Source organism: Staurois parvus, unplaced genomic scaffold (genome assembly GCF_062004578.1).
Source record: "Staurois parvus isolate SC_StPar_1 unplaced genomic scaffold, SC_StPar_1.0 ptg001359l, whole genome shotgun sequence".
Lineage (NCBI taxonomy): Eukaryota > Metazoa > Chordata > Amphibia > Anura > Ranidae > Staurois > Staurois parvus.
In genome coordinates this window covers 292,403-318,020 of record NW_028319155.1, presented here as the reverse complement: position 1 = coordinate 318,020, position 25,618 = coordinate 292,403, and the positions used below count along the sequence as shown (strand labels likewise).

Below are 25,618 nucleotides of genomic sequence, written 5' to 3'. Positions count from 1 at the left end.
AAAATGACAAAAAAGGCTCAAATAATCTGTCAAAACTTTAAACCTACAACTTCAAAAAGACATTTGACATGGAGTAGACCGCTGACTAAATGACCAGTACTTTATACTTTTTTGTTTGTACTTTATATAGGACAGTACACAGCCAATCAAGGCAGAAAACAATCACTCTGGGGGAGGGGGAAGTTAAATGTCTGCTAAACAATTCTATATAAAAAAATATTTTTCACAGAAAACTAATGCAAGATGACTCACTTTCGAACTTGGATAAAAAGACTAAAAATAAAAACAAAATCCCTAACACAATATTTAACAATCTGTCCAAAGACCCAGACACTACAGGTTTTCTATAACTGGGTCCTGTAAGTTATAAGGACAGTGTGACCCCGAAGGAACCAACACAATTCCAAGCTGTCATTCTTGCACTACGCTGAGGAAATGAAGGCCTTGTTGCTATGGCCAACAGGCGGTTTTTCAGCCAACAAAATGAGGACTCTGGTCACAGGATAATTATCCAATCAAAGCAAAAGGCAAAAATGATTGAATACAATCAAATCCCTCACAGTACGGCATCCTTGTGCAAACCTTATGTGTCCTATGCTTCATTAATATAACCTTGGCCCTCAGACAACCACTACCAGGATGCCCAAGATTCCCAGACAACTGGGGGCCAGGATGACCGCGATTCCCAGACAACTGGGGGCCAGGATGACCATGACTGCTACCAGGGTGACCGTGACTCCCAGACAACTGGGGGCCAGGATGACCATGACTGCTACCAGGGTGACCGTGACTCCCAGACAACTGGGGGTCAGGGTGACCATGACTGCTACCAGGGTGACCGTGACTCCCAGACAACTGGGGAGCCGGGATGCCCATGACCCCCACTCAACCGGGGGCCAGGATGCCCATGACCCCCACTCAACCGGGGGCCAGGATGCCCATGACCCCCACTCAACCGGGGGCCAGGATGCCCATGACCCCCACTCAACCGGGGGCCAGGATGCCCATGACCCCCACTCAACCGGGGGCCAGGATGCCCATGACCCCCACTCAACCGGGGGCCAGGATGCCCATGACCCCCACTCAACCGGGGGCCAGGATGCCCATGACCCCCACTCAACCGGGGGCCAGGATGCCCATGACCCCCACTCAACCGGGGGCCAGGATGCCCATGACCCCCACTCAACCGGGGGCCAGGATGCCCATGACCCCCACTCAACCGGGGGCCAGGATGCCCATGACCCCCACTCAACCGGGGGCCAGGATGCCCATGACCCCCACTCACCCGGGGGCCAGGATGCCCATGACCCCCACTCAACCGGGGGCCAGGATGCCCATGACCCCCACTCAACCGGGGGCCAGGATGCCCATGACCCCCACTCAACCGGGGGCCAGGATGCCCATGACCCCCACTCAACCGGGGGCCAGGATGCCCAAGACCCCCACTCAACCGGGGGCCAGGATGCCCAAGACCCCCACTCAACCGGGGGCCAGGATGACCAAGACCTCCACTCAACCGGGGGCCAGGATGACCAAGACCTCCACTCAACCGGGGGCCAGGATGACCAAGACCTCCACTCAACCGGGGGCCAGGATGACCAAGACCTCCACTCAACCGGGGGCCAGGATGACCAAGACCTCCACTCAACCGGGGGCCAGGATGACCAAGACCTCCACTCAACCGGGGGCCAGGATGACCAAGACCTCCACTCAACCGGGGGCCAGGATGACCAAGACCTCCACTCAACCGGGGGCCAGGATGACCAAGACCTCCACTCAACCGGGGGCCAGGATGACCAAGACCTCCACTCAACCGGGGGCCAGGATGACCAAGACCTCCACTCAACCGGGGGCCAGGATGACCAAGACCTCCACTCAACCGGGGGCCAGGATGACCAAGACCTCCACTCAACCGGGGGCCAGGATGACCAAGACCTCCACTCAACCGGGGGCCAGGATGACCAATACCTCCACTCAACCGGGGGCCAGGATGACCAAGACCTCCACTCAACCGGGGGCCAGGATGACCAAGACCTCCACTCAACCGGGGGCCAGGATGACCAAGACCTCCACTCAACCGGGGGCCAGGATGACCAAGACCTCCACTCAACCGGGGGCCAGGATGACCAAGACCTCCACTCAACCGGGGGCCAGGATGACCAAGAGCTCTACTCAACCGGGGGCCAGGATGACCAAGACCTCCACTCAACCGGGGGCCAGGATGACCAAGACCTCCACTCAACCGGGGACCAAAATGACCAAGACCTCCAATCAACCGGGGGCCAGGATGACCATGATCAGCCCAGACAACCGGGAACCAGGATGACCATGATACCCAAACAATGACTAACGATTTGATTATAGAACTGCATGTTTTCTATAACTGGGCCTTATATGTTTTAAAGGACAGGGTGACCCCAAAGGTAACTCATTTTCACGCTACGCTCGGGAAATGAAGGCCTTGTTGCTATGGTCAGCAGATGACTTTACAATCACCAAAATGAGATCTATTGTCGCCAAGACAATTATCCAATCAACACAACAGTCAAAAATGATTGAACTAAATCAGAACGTCACAGTGCAAAATCCTCATAGATGCGGACTTTATTTTGCGAACTTTTTACACCAAACACTTCATCATTAAGATAACCAGGATGCCCAGACAACTGCTGCTAGGATGACCACAATGCATAGACAACCAATAGCATGACGCCCAAACAGGCGATTACAGGATTCATTAAACAACTACAGGTTTTATATAACTGGGCCTTACATATCAAAAAAGGACATTGAGACCCCAAAGGAACCAACACAATTTCAACTGTCATTTTCCAACTATTGAGGAAATTAAGGCCTTGTTGCTATGGTCAACGGACAATTTTCCGATCACCAAAAAGAGGTCTATGGTCAGCAAGACTACCATCCAAACAGCACAACAGGCAAAAATGTAATACAAATCAGACCCATCACGGCACAAAATCCTCAGAGATGCAGATTTTTTTATTTAGCAAACCTTATGCACCACACACTTAAGACATCCAAGACACCCAGACCACCACTATCGGGGTGATCATGACACCCTGACAACCGGGTCCAGGATGACTGTGATGCCCAGACAATAGATTACAGGTTTTCTATAACTGGGCCTTACATGGTAAAAGGACTGAGACCCCAAATGTACTAGCACATTTCCAAATGTCATTTTCCCTCTACGCTAAGGAAGTGCATGGTCACCAAGACAAACAAATCAAAACAGCCAAAAATTGGACATAATCAGACCCCTTGCAGTACACAATCCTAGTAGACGCAGACTATTTGAAAAGATAACCATAATGCCCAGATAACAGCCCTCAGGGTGCCTAGAAAACCATCACCTACATGCCTACACAACCGCTACCAGGCCTTGACATCCAGTGCCAGGACGCCCAGACAACCGGTTCCCAGAAGACCATAATCTAGACAAAAAGTCCCGGGTGCCCAGACAAGCGCTACCATGATGCCTAGACAACCAGTACCGGGTGCCCAAACAAGTGCTACCATGATGCCTAGACAACCAGTACTGGGTGCCCAGACAAGTGCTACCATGATGCCTAACCAACCAGTACCAGGTGCCCAGACAAGTGCTACCATGATACCTAGAAAACCAGTACCAGGTGCCCGGAGAAGTGCTACCATGATGCCTAACCAACCAGTACCAGGTGCCCAGACAACCAGCACCAGGTGCTCAAACAAATGCTACCATGATACCTAAACAACCAGTACTAGGTGCCCAGACAAGTGCTACCATGATACCTAACCAACCAGTACCGGGTGCCCAGACAAGAGCTACCATGATGCCTAGACAACCAGTACTGGGTGCCCAGACAAGAGCTACCATGATGCCTAGACAACCAGAACTGGGTGCCCAGACAAGTGCTACCATGATGCCTAGACAACCAGTACCGGGTGCCCAGACAAGTGCTACCATGATGCCTAGACAACCAGTACTGGGTGCCCAGACAAGTGCTACCATGATGCCTAGACAACCAGAACTGGGTGCCCAGACAAGTGCTACCATGATACCTAGAAAACCAGTATCGGGAGCCCAGACAAGTGCTACCATGATGCCCAGACAACCAGCACCAGGTGCCCAGACAAATGGTACCATAGTGCCTAGACAACCAGTACCAGGTGCCCAGAGAAGTGGTACCATGATGCCTAAAAAAAACAGTACTGGATGCCCAGACAACAAGTACCAGGATCCAGACAAGTGGTACCATAATGCCTAGACAAATGGTACCATAATGCTCAACCAGTGCCATGATGCCCAGCCACCTAGTGCCCTGCGTTGCACAACCGCACGCCTACATCTGCAGTAACACCCCGCACGGACGGATCCCGCTTGTCCCGGGCACAGAATGATCGGATGCAATGACACAAGCACTGATGTAGCATGCAACCACCGAAGACAAAATATTGCAGAAGTGTTGTATACCACAGAGGCCAGGTAAGGCTGCTTAGCACTATACTAGGCATTAGGGTTTGTTTCTCAGGAACGTATACCAACTTCTGGAAGGCTTCTTGTTGCAGTGGGATGGAGGCAGGTAACACACGGGATCCTTATTGACCCATTCCGTCTGTATCGCCGTCAGCATTCTCTGAGGGGGGGCCTCTTCAGAGTTGGATGTAATCACCATCGATAATATCTTTTTTTTTTTGCGCGACGCACCTGATGCACCAAAGTCTTTGTAGGTAGTCAGGAAAGAGAAAAAAAAAAAAAAATCACACGAGCAGATTACAAAGAAGCAAAAAAAAATGATTTTGGGCCGCCGGTCACAGATCCGTCATCTCCGGTGCAGGAAACGAGCCGGTCCGGGGTATAAATGTCCTGGATCTGGGAGGAGGGGGGGAACAGAGGCCTCGTACAGAAAATAAACTCCGGGTGTAGAAAACATTAAAGTGGGTCTCTGGCCATGCTGGCTGCCTGTCGCCCTGGAGGGGTGGAGGGGATATTTATAGGAAGGGATGGTCCAGTCATTGAGTCCTGGAGGAGGATGAACCCTGGGACACCACAATGCAGGAGATAGGCCGGGGGCTGGGCCTTATCTTTGGGGCAGCATGCTGCTACCTGGGGGGTAGGCAGGGCGCGGGGCCCGCTCCAGGCGGCGGCGGTCCAGAGCCCCGGGAGCCGGATCAAGGTGAACGCGGGTCATGGAAGGTCACGTCCCAGCCGCTGGAGAGGGATCCCTGCAGGCCCGGAGCCGCACACACCCAGCGCAGGAGGAGGCGGGAGGGAGGACAGGATCGGGATTCGGGGAGGGAGAATCGGTGAACTCTGCCCCGTCCCGGCTATGGAGGATCCGTACACCGCTCTGCTTCTCCCCCCTCTCCGAGATGAACTCTGGCCTCTCCCACACCCTGGGACGTGCCAACTGCGGCTCACCGGGAAGGGGAGGACGGGGCCCCCTGGATGATCTCCCCCCTCCGTTAGTCCCGGGCTGCGGACGATCCGATCTTCTCCCCCCCGGCTCTGAACTCTGGGCTCTCCCAGGTCTGAGGCTCCACACCCTGGGATGTACCAACTCCACTGGGGGGAGGGGGAGGGAGGAGGAAGAGGAGTGGGCGTGTCGCAGACAATAATCGGCCCCCTTTTTCCCGTCCACCCCCCTCCCGAGGTAAGCGCGCCCCGGAGTCTATATAAAAGCGGGACACGGAGCCTCCCACCGCTTCAAACCATTTATAGTAACGTAAGCAGATCTGGGCTCGGGGGCGCGCTTAAGCTGTGCGCGCTCACGGCGTTTCCGGGCGGGAAAAAAAAAAATTCCCCCCTCCCTGTGTGAAGTGTGTGTCCCCCCCGCACTGCCTCTCCTCCTCGGCTCCCTAGCTCCGGGTCCGCGCGGCCATGTTTAGTGGCGGAGCTCCGGAGCTGCTTCCCTCGCCGCTGAGCGCTGACGGCCGAGCTGTGTGGGCGGTGAGGAGGAGGAGGCGGCTTTGCTTCTAACTGACAGAGACATGTTTGATTCTGCTGAGTCACCCGCCCGTCTCTGAGGCGATTCGGCGGACGTGTCCAACTGCGGGGGGGGAGGGAGAGGGAGGCCGCCTCAGCACTGCCCCAAGCCGCGCCAACGCCTTAGCAACAAGCCGCTGATTGGCTGGCGCGGCACAGCGGGAAAGGGAGAGGGACGCGTGCCATTGGCTGAGCGGCGGGGCTGAGGGGGAGCGCTGATTGGCTGCGGCCCGGCCCAGGGACTCCGGTTGAAGCAGCTGAGAAAGCAGCACAAGGCGCAACCATGGGGGAGTTCGGAGAGATGCGGGGCCTGGAGGAGGGGAGGCACAGAGACAGGGGGAGGAACTACAAGTCCGAGCGAGGCCTGGCCATGGCACGTGACCACTAATGCAGCAATAGGGGCGCCATACAGCGATGCTGCAAATATCCCCCCCCACAACACAGACAATGGGGCACCCACATCCTCCGCTGGATTCACCCCACGTCATGTGACACCGACTAATACAACCAATCCTCTGCAACACAAACTGCACCCACCAATCAGGACACCCCCAGAACCCCCTCTGTCCCCACCAATCAGGACACCCCCAGAAGGCAACCCCACTACTGTCCCCACCAATCAGAGGACACCACCAGAATCCCAGTACTGTCCCACCAGAGGACATCCCTTCTAGAACCCCAGTACTGTACCCACCAATCGGGACAACTCCAGAACCCCGGTACTGTCCCCACCAATCAGCAACCCTCCAGAACCCGGTACTGTCCCCACCAATCGGAGCACACCACAAAAACCCTGGTACTGTCCCCACCAATCAGGGCACACCACATGAACCCTGGCGTACTGTCCCTACCAATCAAAGAACACCACATGAACCCCGGTACTGTCCCCACCAATCAGAGCACACCTCCAGAATCCCAGTACTGTCCCCACCAATCAGAGCACACCTCCAGAATCCCAGTACTGTCCCCATCAGTGCACACCACATGATCCCCAGTACTGTCCCCACCAAATGATCCCCAGTACTGTCCCCACCAATCAGAGCACACCTCCAGAATCCCAGTACTGTCCCCAATCAGTGCACACCACATGATCCCAGTACTGTCCCCACCAATCAGAGCAACCCTCCAGAACCCGGTACAGTCCCCACCAATCGGAGTACACCAAAAGAACCCCGGTACTGTCCCCACCAATCGGAGCACACCACAAAAACCCTGGTACTGTCCCCACCAATCAGGGCACACCACATGAACCCTGGGGTACTGTCCCCACCAATCAAAGAACACCACATGAACCCCAGTACTGTCCCCACCAATCAGAGCACACCTCCAGAATCCCAGTACTGTCCCCACCAATCAGAGCACACCTCCAGAATCCCAGTACTGTCCCCACCAATCAGAGCACACCTCCAGAATCCCAGTACTGTCCCCACCAATCAGAGCACACCTCCAGAATCCCAGTACTGTCCCCACCAATCAGAGCACACCTCCAGAATCCCAGTACTGTCCCCATCAGTGCACACCACATGATCCCCAGTACTGTCCCCACCAATCAGAGCACACCACATGATCCCCAGTACTGTCCCCACCAATCAGAGCACACCTCCAGAATCCCAGTACTGTCCCCACCAATCAGTGCACACCTCCAGAATCCCAGTACTGTCCCCAATCAGTGCACACCACATGATCCCAGTACTGTCCCCACCAATCAGAGCATACCTCCAGAATCCCAGTACTGTACCCAATCAGTTCACACCACATGATCCCCAGTACTGTCCCTACCAATCAGAGCACACCAAATGATCCCCAGTACTGTCCCCACCAATGAGAGCACACCTCCAGAACCCCAGTACTGTCCCCGCCAATCATAGCACACCTCCAGAATCCCAGTACTGTCCCCAATCAATGCACACCACGTGATCCCCAGTACTGTCCCCACCAATCAGAGCACACCACGTGATCCCCAGTACTGTCTCCACCAATCAGAGCACACCTCCAGGATCCCAGTACTGTCCCCACCAATGAGAGCACACCTCCAGAATCCCAGTACTGTCCCCACCAATGAGAGCACACCTCCAGAATCCCAGTACTGTCCTCACCAATCAGAGCACACCACATGATCCCCAGTACTGTCCTCACCAATCAGAGCACACCACATGATCCCCAGTACTGTCCTCACCAATCAGAGCACACCACATGATCCCCAGTACTGTCCTCACCAATCAGAGCACACCACATGATCCCCAGTACTGTCCCCACCAATCAGAGCACACCACATGATCCCTAGAACTGTCCCCACCAATCAGAGCACACCACATGATCCCTAGAACTGTCCCCACCAATCAGAGCACACCACATGATCCCTAGAACTGTCCCCACCAATCAGAACACACCACATGATCCCTAGAACTGTCCCCACCAATCAGAGCACACCTCCAGAATCCCAGTACTGTCCCCAACTATCTGCAGATTAGGCCACACACAACATTAACAGACAGGCCCGCAGGGTGTACAGAAGAGCTAGCACTCTGCCCTCGGGAAGGGAAGGGAGGGGGGGGGGGGTTTGGGGTGGGACACAGTAACATGAGAATGCTGATGTTGATAGGAGGATCTCTTTCCAGGACACCTGTATGAAAAGCCTCAGATGGAAGCTGCCATGCTCCCCCCGACTTCTAGGGCTAAGGAGTCCCAGTGAAGGAGCTCAGCAGGCCAGGGCTTGGTTATGTTTCCCAGGAGTCACCACAATGACAGCTTCCATCAATGCTTCTCCCAAAGGTATTTTAATGACAGATCCCTATAAGCTCCATGGCCATCAGTAGAACCTGAACACATCGGAGTTCATTTACTGAAGGCAAACAGGAAGTTGCGCTTTGCAAGGGAATTTACACCAGAGCTTAACCATTGAGGTAACATCCATCATCCAATCATGTGCAAGCAAAAATGCTCTCTAATCATTTTCCTTGCACCCGATTTGATATTCTTTGCAACGTTAAAGTATCCAGAAAAAAAAAAGTTTTGCCTCTAGTTGTAGAGCAAGAGAAGGTTAGAACCCCATCAGGTTTGTATTTGCCATCAGTGTCCCACTGCAGAGATTTCCCTTCACTTCCTGTCCCAAAGCCAAAACAGGAAGTGAGAGGAAATCAACCAAAGTGGGGGAATCCCTGGTTGTTACCAGAACTGGTGTCCTCCATTGGAAGATTTCCCTTATATTCCTATTCTGGGGACAACCTTCCCCAGGTGACATCATTTGCCTAGGCAAGAAACCAGGAAGGAACTTAACAAATTGTTTAAAACGAGTAAATATGATAGACTTTCCTATTTGATTACTAATACTAGGAACATAAGGATTAAAGAGAGTCAATGCTGATTGTGAGAGGTCCACTTTACAAATGTCGGAGACACTGGCCAGCCTGTATATCAGGAAGGGTAATCCTGTGCATCTTCATGATTGGAGGCGGGACCTTTTGTCTAGAGCAGTGCTCTCCAAACTGCGGCCTGCTGGCTGGATGCAGCCCTTTGCCTCCCCTTTATGCAGCCCTTGGGTAACTTTCTTCTTTCCACTGACACCAAAGGGGCACAGTTCCTTCCACTGACACCAACGGGGCACAGTTCCTTCCACTGACACCAACAACGGGGCACAGTTCCTTCCACTGACACCAACAACGGGGCACAGTTCCTTCCACTGACACCAACAACGGGGCACAGTTCCTTCCACTGACACCAACAACGGGGCACAGTTCCTTCCACTGACACCAACAACGGGGCACAGTTCCTTCCACTGACACCAACAACGGGGCACAGTTCCTTCCACTGACACCAACAACGGGGCACAGTTCCTTCCACTGACACCAACAGGGCACAGTTCCTTCCACTGAAACGAACAATGTAGCACTCTTCCTCCCACTGACACCAATACTACGGCATTATTCCTCCCATTATGGGGCACTTTTCTTCCCACTGACACCAATGATGGGACAAACCCTCTCCTGACACCAACAATGGGACATAGTTCCTCCCACTGACACCAACAGTGGAACCTTATTCCTCCCACTGGAACTAACAATGTAGCACTATTCCTCCCACTGACACCAATACTACGGCACTATTCCTCCCACTGACACCAATACTACGGCACTATTCCTCCCACTGACATCAGTGATGGGGCACTATTCCTCCCACTGACACCAATGATGGGACACTATTCCTCCCACTGACACCAATGATGGGACACTATTCCTCCCACTGACACCAATGATGGGGCACTATTCCTCCCACTGATACCAATGATGGGGCACTTATCCTCCCACTGACACCAATGATGGGGCACTATTCCTCCCACTGACATCAGTGATGTGGTACTATTCCTCCCACTGACACCAATGATGGGGTACTATTCCTCCCACTGACACCAGCGATGGGGTACTATTCCTCCCACTGACACCAGCAATGTGGTACCATTCCTCCCACTGACACCAGCGATGGGGCACCATCCCTCCCACTGACACCAGCGATGGGGCACTATCCCTCCCACTGACACCAGCAATGTGGTACCATTCCTCCCACTGACACCAATGATGGGGCACCATTCCTCCCACTGACACCAATGATGGGGCACTATCCCTCCCACTGACACCAGCGATGGGGCACTATCCCCTCCCACTGACACCAGCGATGGGGCACTATCCCCTCCCACTGACACCAGCGATGGGGCACTATCCCCTCCCACTGACACCAGTGATGGGGCACTATCCCCTCCCACTGACACCAGTGATGGGGTACCATTCCTCTTCCGACTGACCGCAGGTGCTATGTAATTTTTTTTTACTCACCAAGCCTGGGACATGGTCTAGTCCCACTCACACTGGGGCATTTACTACTCCCACTGGCCACAGTCTCCCCCCCCCCCCCCTTTGGTTAGAAAGTTTGGAGACCCCTGGTCCTGAGTAACCTCTCATTTGCACTTGGAGCTCACATGGAAATTTTGGGATGTGGAATGAAAAGTTGAGCAGAAAAGGAGACACTCTACAAACAACCAATACATTTGCATTAAAGATGAATTGTGGGCAAATGTAATATTTCCCATGCAGTGGAGCTGTGCCCGCACTGCATGGGTTAAATGCTCGTTTTTATTTTTCTAGTGGCTCAAAAAGCAAAGATATACGTACCTAATATGCCGATCCTCTAAGTGTGAGACCAGTCCCCATCGCTGGTGTCAGAGGGGGAAGTAGAATTGTGAGTGACACTGAAGGTGCGGTGGGATAGGTAGGATGAGAACCAACGAAGAGCACAGTCATTGAGACCAAAGGAGTAAAGTATTTTTGAGGAGGAGGGGGTGGTCAACCGAAGGCAGTGAAAAGGTCCAGAAGTAGGAGTACAGAATACTCCATTGGTTTTAGCGGTTAGTGAATCGTCTGAGTTTTAGGAGAGCAGTATCAATGGAGTGATGAGGGCAAAATCCAGACTGAAGGGGATCAAGAAGGGTATTCTTATAGAGGTGGTCACTCAATGCAGATTTTCACTTGTCAAACACCTCAATGTAGGAGCAACTCCTCAGGAAAAGGTAAGGGATCTCTGGACTGTCCTGAACGGCACGAAAAATTGTAAGCATCTTAAAAAGAGAAGAATGCGCTAAACTGTAATAACATTTTTCAAATCCCTGCCTAGTATATGGTTGGCCTTGGAGCTCCACCACTTGGTAAGGGAAATATCAGGTTAACAGCATTCCCACAAAGCGAGCACCACAAAGTACTTTTACCAAAATCTTGTGTAGGCCAAAAGTTGTCCCCTGAACCTGAGAGCACACCTCCTGAAATCCTGCACTCTTCTCTCTCACTTCAGATTTCTGGATTACCCCAACCATCCTTCCTAATCCACCATTTAGCCTCATGGTGGCTGCTATTAGTTTAATATACATTTTCTAGCACTTGGTCCACTTCAAAATCAAAGTACCAACACATTCCTTCATAACTTTTGTGATATAAACAGTTATGACAAGTAGTAGGGTTCACAGCAAAGCTAATTAAAGGTCAAATATGGACTGCCTGCACTGCTTATCTCAAGGAGGGACAATAGTAGGTTTTCTAACCCTTCCTTTGGACACATCCCCAAAAAAAGAAGACATTTACCTGAACCCACAGACATGGATGGGATGGGTCACCTTATCCAGGGGTTCATATCAACGTTATGTGCAACCCAAGACTAATGTATTGGTCTCTGATTTACGGTTCTCCTACTGTCACAAAAAACAGGAGATCAATGCCGATTGGACAGTACAAACAAATGACCACAGATCCTGACCAGGACACTAAATCTCTGATGAGCTGGGGTGTGTTTGGATGCTCTTCTGAACCCACATGGTCGAGTCTGCCTGGACACAGTTACTTGTAATGGGCCAATAATCTGCGGCCGAGACATACCCCGTTCTGCAGATGCACATAGCCCAGCCACAGGAGATTGGTCCTTTACAGGTGACAACATCCTGGCATGCTTGGACACATGGGTTCAGAAGAGCATCCAAACACACCTGAGCTTATCTCTACTGACAAAAAAAAAGACCAATCAGCTCAAAAGTTCAGAGGGATCCAATTATACAATGATCACCATCAACTTGAATGAAAGTTATCTTTCATTCAACACAATCATCAGTCCCTCCTCTCATGCCGGGGTACTAGGTGTAATCCTAGACTCCCATCTGTCCTTTCAGCCCAAAATCCAATCGCTGTCCAAATCTTGTAGACTTCACCTCCGCAACATCTCCATCCTCCGCAACATCTCCAAGATACGCCCGTTCATAGCCTCTGAAACCACTAAGCAACTTATTCACTCCCTTGTTATCTCTTGCCTTGACTATTTTAACTCCCTCCTCATTGGCCGACCTCATCACAAGCTATCCCCTCTTCAGTCTATCATGAATGCTGCTGCCAGACTTAACCACCTTACTAACCGTTCTGTATCTGCCACCCCTCTCTGCCAATCCCTCCACTGGCCTCCACTCCTCTCTGCCAATCCCTCCACTGGCCTCCATTCAGTGTCTCCACCTGTCTCTGCCAATCCCTCCACTGAGTGTCCTCTACCCCTCTCTGTCAATCCCGCCACTGACCTCCACTCAAGTGTCCTCTACCCCTCTCTGCCAATCCCTCCACTGACCTCCACCCCTCTCTGCCAATCCCTCCACTGGCCTCCACTCAGTGTCCTCTACCCCTCTCTGCCAATCCCTCCACTGGCCTCCACTCCTCTCTGCCAATCCCTCCACTGGCCTCCATTCAGTGTCTCCACCTGTCTCTGCCAATCCCTCCACTGAGTGTCCTCTACCCCTCTCTGCCAATCCCGCCACTGACCTCCACTCAAGTGTCCTCTACCCCTCTCTGCCAATCCCTCCACTGACCTCCACCCCTCTCTGCCAATCCCTCCACTGGCCTCCACTCAGTGTCCTCTACCCCTCTCTGCCAATCCCTCCACTGGCTTCCCATTGCCCAACGGATAAAATTCAAAACATTAACAATAACATATAAAGCCATTTATAAATCTGCCCCAAATTACATCACCAATCTTGTCTCCAAATATCACCCAAACTGTCCTCTCCGCTTCTCGCACGACCTCCTGCTCTCTAGCTCCCTTGTCTTCTCCTCTCATGCTCGTCTCCAGAGCTTCTCCCATCCTCTGGAATTCTCTACCCCAATTTATGAGACTATCGCCTACTCTGCTCACTTTTAGGCGTTCTTTGAAAACCTCTCTCTTCAGAGAAGCCTATCCTGCCCTCAGCTAATACTGGAATCTTCTATTCCTCCTACCAGTCCATCCCCCACAGTTACTACCTTTTGTACCACTAGCCCCTCCCTCTTAGATTGTAAGCTCCCAGGACCAGGGCCCTCCTAACCCTCTTGTGTTGAACTGTATTGTCTCCCGTTATATTGTAAAGCGCTGAACAAACTGTTGGCGTTATATAAATCCTGTATAATAATAATATCTGACATGCAATAAAATACAATATGTCATGTGTCCCGCCAATGTAGACCCCCTTCTGAAGACGTTAGTTCCTTGTCATGCTAGTCCTTCAGCCTAGCAGATCATTTGTCTGGAAATATGCAGGTCAAGAAACGTTCCAGTTGCATACTGTTTCCAGGTCAGTAACTCACTGGACCCGATTTACTAAAGTGAGATGAACACAGTTCATATCAGTTCAGACCCACCGAGTAGTAAAGGTCTTTGAAGTAACAAGACAACTAGGATATTCAGGACTTCAGCATAGATATTGCTCTTATGATGGTTCCTCTAATGCTCCATACAGACTGACTGTGCAAACAGACTATCCAACCATTAACCACTTCCAGACCGGACACTTTCCCCCCCTTCCTGTCCAGGGCAATTTTCAGCTTTTAGCGCTATCACACTATGAATGACAATTGCGCGGTCATGCAACACTGTACCCAAATGAATTTTTTACCATTTTTTTGAGACAGATAAAGCTTTATTTTGGTGGTATTTATTCACCACTGGGATTTGTATTTTTTTTGCTATGTAAATGAAATGTCCAAAAATTTTGAAAAAAAGTGTTTTTTTTAAAAACTTTTGCAAATAAATAATATTTCATCATAAATCTTAGCCAAAATTTATTCCGTTATCTTTTTAGTAAAAAAAAAAAAAATCCAAAATTAGTTTATAAGCAAAAATTATAATTTTTAAACATTTTTTTTTACATTTTTATTTTATTTTTTTATATTATTTTTTATTTATTTTTTTTTTTTACATACTGTCACCCTAGCAGTACAGTGTCACCATAGTGACACTGTACTACTTGTGGGGGGTGATGAAGATTTTTTTTTTTTTTTTTACACTGATTGCTTTTACACCCATATAGGATGTAAAAGCAATCATTTCTCTTTCTCTCTGGCTGCATTCTTGCACTCATTGAGAAGTACTGAGTGAGCTGTGATTGGTCACAGCTTGTCACATGGTACAAGGCTGTTGTGAATAGCCTTGTACCATGTGACCTCTGTGATCATTCACAGATTTCACACGTAGTAAGCAATGATGTCACAAGTGACATCTTCCTTACTACTTTGCATGTGATCACTGATTGGCCAATCAGTGATCACATGATCGGGACCTCGTACAGAGGTCCCGTCCGACGATCGGTGTTTCACTGTGTCCGGAGGACAGAGCGGGCACCGGATCGCGGTGCTGCGCGCTCCCAGGGAGCGCGCACAAGCAGGGTGCGGGGAGGCCGTTTATAGACGGCCACCCGACCCTGCAGTGCCACCGTCCGGCCGTTTATATACAACGGCCGGACAGGAAGTGGTTAAAGAACCCAATGATCTCCCTTCCAAAGTTTAACCCCCGGTTCACATCTATGCGGCCATGCAAACTGCGTTTTGCAGGGGCACGAGAGCCCAATCATTTGAAAGGACTCCCGTGCCTCTGACACACAGAGAAGAAGTCCCTGCACTTCTTTGGAAAACGCAGCCCGCACTGGGACCTCGGTTCCCAGTACGGTTGCGTTTCACAGTGCGGGCGTGCCATTAGAACTAATGGCACCCGCCCGCAGGTCCGCATTTCTCTGTGCGGCTGCACGGATTTTCGTGTGGACCCGCAGCGGCACCACCAGCACAGATTTGAACCTAGGGTAAGTCAAAAGCACTTGGCTCAAGCAGAAAGACAATCCGGTTTGTGCAAACGTCATACAACACCAGCAAGAGGTTAAGGAACTTAGGTACAATATGAGGAGCTGGCCAAACATAGAATGCAGCAAGTTCTATTCCTGGTATGACTTCCAATACAGAAATATGTTTACTACACGGATCGGTGACCTATATAGTAAGGCAGACCAACCGTGTCCGATTTATCTTGTCCTTACAATTAGATACAAACTTCCTACAAAAGAAAACACTGTCAATGATGCAGAAACAACATCCACCACTTGCAAAAAAAATGTTACATGTACAAAGAGTGCTGCAAGAAAGTTGCACACAAATACAACAGAGGCTTGATGGGTCCAGATCCCTGAATGCAGAATTCTCAAAGAAATGAGCTACTTGTGTGCCGAGGCGCAGCAAACCCAGCAACCTTTTCTGAATGGCTCCTCCCCTACAAACATTCAATTCACATACACTGGCAGATTTGTAATGAGAGATTTTAAAGACAAACTCCAAGCAGACAGAAAAGACACAAATTAAAGCAGCTGTGTATTCATTATTATTATACAGGACTTATATAGCGCCAACAGTTTGCGCAGCGCTTTACAATATAACGGGAGACAATACAATTTATTTCAGGTGCTTATATAGCGCCGTCAATTTACACAGCGCTTTACATATATACATATATATACACATTCACACCAGCCCCTAACCCTCAAAGGGTGTACAATCTAAGGCCCCTGACCCTCAAAGGGTGTACAATCTAAGGTCCCTAACCCTCAAGGGGCGTACAATCTAAGGTCCCTAACTCACATTCATACATACACATACTAGGGACAATTTAGACAGGAGCCAGTTAACCTCCCAGCATGTCTTTGGAGTGTGGAAGGAAACCGGAGTACCCGGAGGAAACCCACGCAGGCACAGGGAGAACATGCAAACTCCAGGCAGGTGGTAACGTGGCTGGGATTCGAACCAACGACCCTAGTACTGCCAGGCGGAAGTGCTAACCATTTAGCCACTGTGCTGCCCAATTACAATACATTTCAGTTCAGAAGGAATGTGAGGGACCGGCTCATGGAGCTTACAATCTAAAGGAAGGGGGAGGTGGTACAAAAGGTGATAGCTGCAGGGGATGATCTGGTGGAGGTGATTCAAGTACAGTTCTTAGGTGGAGGTGGGGTAGGCTTCCCTGAAGCAGTGAGTTTTCAAAGATCGCCTAAAGGCAGACAGGGTGGGGGCTGACCAGACATACTGTGGTAGGAAGTTCCAGAGGATGGGGGAGGCTCTGGAGAAGTCCTGGAGGCAAGCGTGGGAGGAGGGGATGACAGGACATACTGTGGTAGGGAGTTCCAGAGGATAGGGGAGGCTCTGGAGAAGTCCTGGAGGCGAGCGTGGGAGAAGGGGATGACCGGACATACTGTGGTAGCGAGTTCCAGAGGATGGGGGAGGCTCTGGATAAGTCCTGGAGGAAAGGAGGAAAACGTGGGAGGAGGGGATGAGGGAGCTAGAGAGGAAGATATCAAGTCATTAGATGTATTTTTTTAATGTAAGTAATGCAAGTGCCTGGATTTGACCTGGTCTCAACCTGCTGCAATCCTTGTGCAGCAGAGCTCAGACTAGGAGAGGGAGGAGACACAGCACAAGGAAGCAATCAGTTGTGCTGAGGTGCTCATATGCTAAGAAGTAACAAGCTAGTAGGAGGAGAGAGAGTGACAGAGAACTGCTCATCATTCTGCTGCTACTTCTCCTCTCACTGTCCAGTCAGGGACAAGACCTGTAAGTGTGACTGTTCTGTAGCAGAGAAAAATCAGGTCTCCCCCCTGCCAGAACGGAGCTGTGCTGTGTGCAAGAGTGGTGTAACTCCCAAGACTGGGCGGGCAGACATGAAAAACCTTTGGCAGGTACAACCGCTGCCTTTTATGCGCTTCATCTGTGTTTAGTGGTTTGCTTGGCGTTTGGCTTTAAAGTGAAGTTGTGTCTGTTGTAGCAAACCAGCAGCTATAACAGACAGCGATGTACATCTATTCCTCTCGAAGCTCCTTTGCAAAATACCTTTCTGAAATAGCCAAAGGCACAACTCCTCCAACCCCCCTCAGGTAGAAATGCCCAGCCTTCAGTCAAGTCACTCGGGGTAACTGCTATTGTATTGTTAGATGTGGGTTGAACATGAGGATGTGGAGGGATGTTCTGGGGCTGCTCATGGGACAAGTCCTAAATCAAAAACTGATACGTGTTGATAGCCGTCTAGTAAAATGCCAACGTACTCGATTACTGGTGCCTGCAAGTTCACCTCAAAACTGTTCTATATAAAGGACTAGGCCAAGGGTGCTCAACCTTCTGAAGAGCGAGGGCCTCTTACATGATATGGTAACTGGTCTCGGGTCACAATGAAAGGAACAGTTCAATATGCTATTCAAAATATAAAAATCACAATTCTGAACATTTTCCTCCTGCAGCCACTGAATGCTAGCGAGGAGGAGGAGAAGAAGCAGGCTTTCAGTGGTTGCAGAAGGAAAATGGAGAAGATTGGTTCCTGTATATACCGTAAAAGAGAATGTGACGGGGAGGCCGCACGGGCCCCCTGGAGTATGAGACCGGTTTACCATTGCGACCCCTGACGCTAGACTGGTAGTTGGGGGTAAAAATACATCTAAACTATGTGGTTTTACATCCCCCCAACCGCAAATGTAAATGAGCCCTTACTGTCCTGAGCACCCTGTAAGACTGCATTCACACTGCAGTGTTGCAGTTTACCCGCACAGTGCGCCTGCAGGTTAGTTGCACTTTGCCATAGACTTCTATCATATCTTATGGGTGTGGTGCACTTTCAGAAAGCGTACGGGATCTGCAGGATGTAATAGAAATCTATGGTTCAGTGCAGCTAACCTGCAGGAAAGTCGGAGGTCGAAGATCAGTGTGAAAGCAGTTAATAGTTGTTAACCCTTTTATAGGTGCCAATACACCCATTGCAAAAGCACAGTGTATGTGATGTTTAATTCACTGACCTTTTCCTCTCTCAGCTTCTGCTGGCATCGCTCTCCAGGCTGCTACACAGTTCCCAGGTGAAGGGTACTTGCAGGGGTGGACTGACAACTCATGGGGTCTCCGGGCAATAGGGGATCATGGTGCCCCTGTGTCCTTGCCCACACTCAAAGCACACCCAAAAAAAAGCCTTTAAAAAAAAAGGTACCAGGGGCATTTCATGGGGCCCCCTACTGACCCCGGGCCCCCGGGCAGTGCCCGAGTGCTCAAATGGTCAGTCCGCCCCTGGGCACTTGGTATCACTCCACCTGGGACAGGGGTTGGAACTACAAAGGAAGCATTGGCTTATGTGGCTCCAGCTCCTTCCACCACCGCCCGCTCCCTGCACCACCGCCCGCTCCCTGCACCACCGCCCGCTCCCTCCACCACCGCCCGCTCCCTCCACCACCGCCCGCTCCCTCCACCACCGCCCGCTCCCTCCACCACCGCCCGCTCCCTGCACCACCGCCCGCTCCACCGCCCGCTCCACCGCCCGCTCCCTGCACCACCGCCCGCTCCCTGCACCACCGCCCGCTCCCTGCACCACCGCCCGCTCCCTGCACCACCGCCCGCTCCCTGCACCACCGCCCGCTCCCTGCACCACCGCCCGCTCCCTGCACCACCGCCCGCTCTCTGCACTCTGATGCTCTCTGGGATGGTGAGTCGGCAAGCCCAGATCGTGATCAACGGGTTGCTGACTCCAGGTATGCGCCTCCCTGGTTTGAGTTCGCTGGCCACATCAGAGGGCTCGGGTTGAGCACCCCCGGACTAGGAGAATCCCCAGATCAGGTAGCCAAAGCAAAAATACAGGTGTACTATATTTTACGAACGTCTCGGTTAATGTAATTTTCGGTTTACGAATGAAAAGCCACTGAAAATAATGCCTCGGTTTATGAATTTTGTTTGCAATACGAAGTTTCCCCAGGATGCATTGCGCCTGGGAGGTTTATAGCGCCGGCCCGTGCATGCTAGAGTCTGTGGTAGCACGTGGCGTCGAGCGTGGAGGTGTCAGAGCGGTTTTTGAGTTATTGCTTGATTAATCATGTCCCTGTACAGTATTTATGCCTTTAACCGCTAGCCTACCGGGCACTTATACCCTCTTCCTGTCCAGGCCAATTTCCAGCTTTCAGCTCTGTTGCACTTTGAATGACAATTGCGCGGTCATGCAACACTGAACCCATATGAAATTTTTATAATTTTTTTGTGACAGAGCTTTATTTTGGTGGTACTTAATCACATCTGGTTTTTTTTTTTTTCTTAAACCAAAAACCACTGAAAATTTTGGAAAAAAACGTTTTTCTTAGTGGTTATAAAATTTTGTAAATTAGTGATTTTTCTCCTTCACTGATGGGCACTGGTAGGTGGCACTGATGGACACTGATGAGGAGGCACTGATAGGCACTTACAGGCATCACTGATGTGCACTGAAAGGCAGCACTCATATATGGCACGGATAGGCGGCACTGACTGGCACTGTTAGGTGGCACTGATGTACACTGATTGGCAGCTCAGATGGGCACTGATATGTGGCATTGATGGGCACTGGCAGGTGGCATGGATGAGCACTGAGAGCTGGCACTGAGGGACACTGACAGTGGCACAGCTGGGGTTACACAGATCAGCAGGACACACTGATCATCTGATCTGTGTACATATCCCCTTCGAGGAATGCCAATTACCGGCTCTCCTCTGTCAGCGTGACGGCTCATGAGGAGAGGACTGCCGATAACCGGAATTTCCCTGTTTACATGTGATCAGCTGTGATTGGACACAGCTGATCACATGACCAAGCCAACATCTTCGGCTCTTTCTGTTGATCAGTGATATGCTGTGTCCAAGAGACACAGCGCACTGCCGATTGCCGCACTGCGCACTCCCGGAGCTGCGCATGTGCGGTTAGAATGGGAGGACGTCATATAACGTCCTCCCAGAACGAGAGAACCGCCTTGTGTCTGTCAACTGACTATATAGCGGGTGGGAGGCGGTTAAAGTGCACTTTATAAAGAGTTTTGAACAAATAAAATACTTTTTCTGACCTCCGGAGCGGATAAATTGTTTTTCAATGCATTCCTATGGGAAACTGCATTTCGGTTTATGAATTTTTTCGCAATACGAAACATCCTGGAGAACACATTAAATTTGTAAACCGAGGTACGCCTGTAATGAAAATTCTTTTTTTTTGACAAAAAGTACAAAAAAAATGTACAGTAGTACAAAAGCATAGGTATGAAAGTTTCTAGAGTGACGTCAATAATACATTGTCAGTTAATACATCCAAGTGATATAAATACTTAAAGCGGAGTTCCACCCTTTTTTTTCATGATCCTTGCCACACAATGTAACCCGCAGCACAGTCTGTTATGCGATATTTTTTTTTTTATTTATTGATTTCTAAATACTCTTTTTTGCTGTCAGTATCCTGCACTTCCGGTCCGGCTGCCTAGGCGATTCCCTAGGACTCTTGGGATATCGGTTTTCCCAGGTGTCTTTGGGAAGCCTAATGGTGAAGTTTCGCGGTATTTGACCGGAAGTGGCGTTATCGGGAGGAATGATTGACAGGTTGCCATAACAACGGGGCGGATCTACCACCGCCGCCGCCATTGTTATGGCAACCTACAAACAACACCGTGTGCCGAAAGAACAAACGAAACCAGAGCTCAAATCTTCATGCAGACTAAAGGGTATTTGAAATGCCAAACGGTGAGGTGCAGCCCTTCAGAGATCAGGAAATTTAGGTACTGGTGAACAAAAGCAAACAAGGGCGCACTCTCATCGTGCATTACCGTGGTACACCAAGTATTTATTGAGAAAACATATAGATATATACTCACAAACCAAAAGAGAATAAAAACATAACAGGTAGTCACAATATCAGTCCAATGGAATACTGTGCCCTTAATAGGGATAGGCTGACGCGTTTCGGTAGACGAACTCCCTTCTTCAGAGCTCAAGGAGTTTGTCTCCCGAAACGCTCAGGATATCCCTATTAAGGGCACAGTATTCCATTGGACTGATATTGCGGACTACTTGTTCTGTTTTTATTGTCTTTTGGTTTGTGAGTATACAACAGGTAGTCCACAATATCAGTCCAATGGAATACTGTGCCCTTAATAGGGATATCCTGAGCGTTTCGGGAGACAAACTCCTTGAGCTCTGAAGAAGGGAATTCGTCTACCAAAACGCGTCAGCCTATCCCTATTAAGGGCACAGTATTCCATTGGACTGATATTGCAGACTACCTGTTATGTTTTTATTGTCTTTTGGTTTGTGAGTATATATCTATATGTTCTTCCAATAAATACTTGGTGTACCACGGTAATGCACGATGAGAGTGCGCCCTTGTCTGCTTTTGTTCACCAACACAGTGTGCCGGGCCGAGTACTTACAACGCAAGCGCGAGATCAGGAGGTGCATGCTGGGTAACCAGCTGCACCGAATCCAGAAGAAAGTAGGAGCTTGTTTCAGATGCCCACACTAGTAATGGCTGCTGCCTGACATACACTTAAAATACTGTCCTAATTATATATTGAAACTTCCGCCTGGCAGTACTAGGGGTCGCTGGTTCGAATCCCAAGCCCGGCACCACCTGCCTGGAGTTTCCCTGTTCTCCCTGTGACTGCGTGGGCATCTCATGGGGCCCCCTACTGACCCCGGGCCCTCGGGCAGTGTCCGAGTTTCCAAATGGTCAGTCCGCCCCTGTAGGGAAGTGTTTTTAACACTTCTCAAAACGCCTATGAAAATGCTGCACAGGGCAGCACACAGTGCTGTTCACACTGAAGTGTTAGCGTCGCAGCAAAGCTGGCGGCTCGTGTCGAGTCAGGAGGAGTTAAAGCCTCCCATTCAAGGCTATGGTGACGCTTTTCAAATGACTGGAAGGCATTTGCGGAGCGTTAATACCATTAAACTTCATTATAAGTGTTTGTGGTGCGGTTTTACTGCACCAAATGCCTCAAAAAACGCACATAGGGCGTTTGGGGAGCATTAAAAACCCTTCCAAAAATGCCAGTCTTAACGCTATAGAGGCCTTTGGCAGGATTTAGAAATAAAGTCAAATGGTTAGCACTTCCGCCTGGCAGTACTCAGGTCGTTGGTTCGAATCCCAACCATGGCACACCACCTGCCTGAAGTTTGCATGTTCTCCCTGTGACTGTGTGGGTTTCCTCCGGGTACTCCAGTTTCCTCCTACACTTCAAAGACATGCTGGTAGGTTAATTGGCTCCTGTCTAAATTGGCCCTACTATGTGTATGTATGAATGTGAGTTAGGGACCTTAGATTGTACGCCCCTTGAGGGTTAGGGACCTTAGATTGTACGCCCCTTGAGGGTTAGGGACCTTAGATTGGACGCCCCTTGAGGGTTAGGTACCTTAGATTGGACGCCCCTTGAGGGTTAGGGACCTTAGATTGGACGCCCCTTGAGGGTTAGGGACCTTAGATTGGACGCCCCTTGAGGGTTAGGGACCTTAGATTGGACGCCCCTTGAGGGTTAGGGACCTTAGATTGGACGCCCCTTGAGGGTTAGGGACCTTAGATTGGACGCCCCTTGAGGGTTAGGGACCTTAGATTGGACGCCCCTTGAGGGTTAGGGCCCTTAGATTGTATGCCCCTTGAGGGTTAGGGACCTTAGATTGTACACCCCTTGAGGGTTAGGGACTGATGTGAATGTACAATATATATGTAAAGTGCTGCGTAAATTGACGGCGATATACAAGTACCTGAAATAAATAAATTTGCCCTCACTTCCTTATCCCCTATTGCCCAGGGGCCCCATGAGTTGTCAGTCCGCCCCTGCTTCCTGAGAATAATGCAAGTGCTTTTTGTAGAAAAGTGCCGAGGAGACTCCGGTTTAAAGCCAAATTTCACCGTAAATCTTATTTCTGATAATCTGGTTACCACTTGCCCTGCAAAATGAAAGCTGGAATGTGATTGGCTGCTACGACTTGTCGGTGGACCACGTTTCCTCCCAACAGCTTTCCAATGAAGGCCGAAAGTTTCTTTGTATATGCAGCCAACTGTTGAGGCCGAATGTTTAGCCGCTCCCATTCATAACAATGTAATGGCATACAGAGTTACCTCCAACACCTACAGGTCCCTGCCAAATAGGACACTGCTAAAAATACTTTGTTGTTTTTATCTTTGTACTAAATTTATATGCGTGCTCAGTCTTTGCCGTCAATCATTACGCCGGAACTGGACCTTTGAAAACTACAGTAGGTTTGTGAACTTGAGGCAAAACGGACAGAAAAGGGCGTTCATTCGCAGAAGTTCAATATTTTATAATGACTGACAGATGTTTATGTAGTTACAAGACAAGAGACATTTCAAACGAAGCTGCTCTGTCTGGGTAGCCGACTTCAAAGTGATATATATCTGCAGCACGCTCCGCGAACGCCAGCAAAAGTTTCAGGAGACGCACACTTTTAGCCTTGGGCAACAGTTTAAAGGGGCAAAGATCCTAAAATACAAGCTGAAAATAACTGCAAAAGAAAAAAAAAAAAAGGAACATGGAACATAATATGTAGCAAAACCAAACCTACGAAAACTAAAGATATTTAGGATTTCTCGTTAGGGGCAGTAATAGCCAATGCAGAGCAATTTCCTGTCCATTCACCTCCCTGAGGGCCATCGGCAGATCCAATGCCATAATGCAATTTGCTGCATACAATTAACACGTGATGCATCTCAGGTGTACTGCAGGAAAATACCAGAACTTTGCATTTAAACTAACGTGTGGGAAAAAACCCTTCATGTTAAAGTCAGCACAGTGGCTAAATGGTTAGCACTTCCGTCTGGCAGTACTAGGGTAGTCGGTTCGAATCCCAACCATGGCACCACCTGCCTGGAGTATGCATGTTCTCCCTGAGTTAGGGACCTTAGATTGTACACCCCTTGAGGGTTAGGGACTAATGTGAATGTACAATATATATGTAAAGTGCTGCTCAAATTGATGGTGCTATAGCCGCTCTCCCCGGACCCGGCCTTCCCTACAGCCGCTCTCCCCGGACCCGGCCTTCCCTATAGCCGCTCTCCCCGGACCCGGCCTTCACTATATCCGGCCTTCACTATATCCGGCCTTCACTATATCCGGCCTTCACTATATCCGGCCTTCACTATATCCGGCCTTCACTATATCCGGCCTTCACTATATCCGGCCTTCACTATATCCGGCCTTCACTATATCCGGCCTTCACTATATCCGGCCTTCACTATATCCGGCCTTCACTATATCCGGCCTTCACTATATCCGGCCTTCACTATATCCGGCCTTCACTATATCCGGCCTTCACTATATCCGGCCTTCACTATATCCGGCCTTCACTATATCCGGTCTCCCCAGACCCTGCATTCACTATATCCGGTCTCCCCAGACCCGGCATTCACTATATCCGCTCTCCCCGGACCCTGCATTCACTATATCCGCTCTCCCCGGACCCTGCATTCACTATATCCGCTCTCCCCGGACCCCGCATTCACTATATCCGCTCTCCCCGGACCCCGCATTCACTATATCCGCTCTCCCCGGACCCCGCATTCACTATATCCTCTCTCCCCGGACCCCGCATTCACTATATCCGCTCTCCCCGGACCCCGCATTCACTATATCCTCTCTCCCCGGACCCTGCATTCACTATAACTGGTCTCCCCGGACCCTGCATTCACTATATCCTCTCTCCCCGGACCCTGCATTCACTATATCTGGTCTCCCCGGACCCTGCATTCACTATAACTGGTCTCCCCGGACCCCGCATTCACTATATCCGCTCTCCCCAGACCCGGCATTCACTATATCTGATCTCCCACAGTACATAGAACATGGAAATGCAATTATTTTAGTAAATATAAACTGATAAACACCTTTTATCATCAGCAGTTAGAGCAGTCTTGTGACTGCTATCCGTGCCCAGCCGTGCACATGTTAAAGAGTGTAGGAGGAGTTTTCTTTCTGACCTCTGTCTGGACAGTGCTGATTGGCCCTCT

General features: G+C 50.2%; 1 protein-coding gene across 3 annotated transcripts in view; it reads right to left on the bottom strand.

Moving 5' to 3' along the window:
• Positions 1-25,618, bottom strand: part of LOC149436403 (dual specificity tyrosine-phosphorylation-regulated kinase 1B-like) — a 142,460-nt gene that overhangs the window by 79,527 nt on the left and 37,315 nt on the right. The window contains exon 1 of one of the 3 annotated variants that reach the window (XM_089661652.1): positions 4,547-5,649. The exons of 1 other annotated variant lie outside the window; for it this stretch is intronic. In XM_089661652.1, coding sequence (XP_089517778.1) covers positions 4,547-4,676 — 130 coding nt within the window. In that variant the 5' untranslated portion in view covers positions 4,677-5,649. Of the gene's footprint in view, positions 1-4,474; positions 5,650-25,618 lie in introns of those variants that run through there. One more of the 3 variants, XM_089661654.1, reaches the window with a different exon arrangement.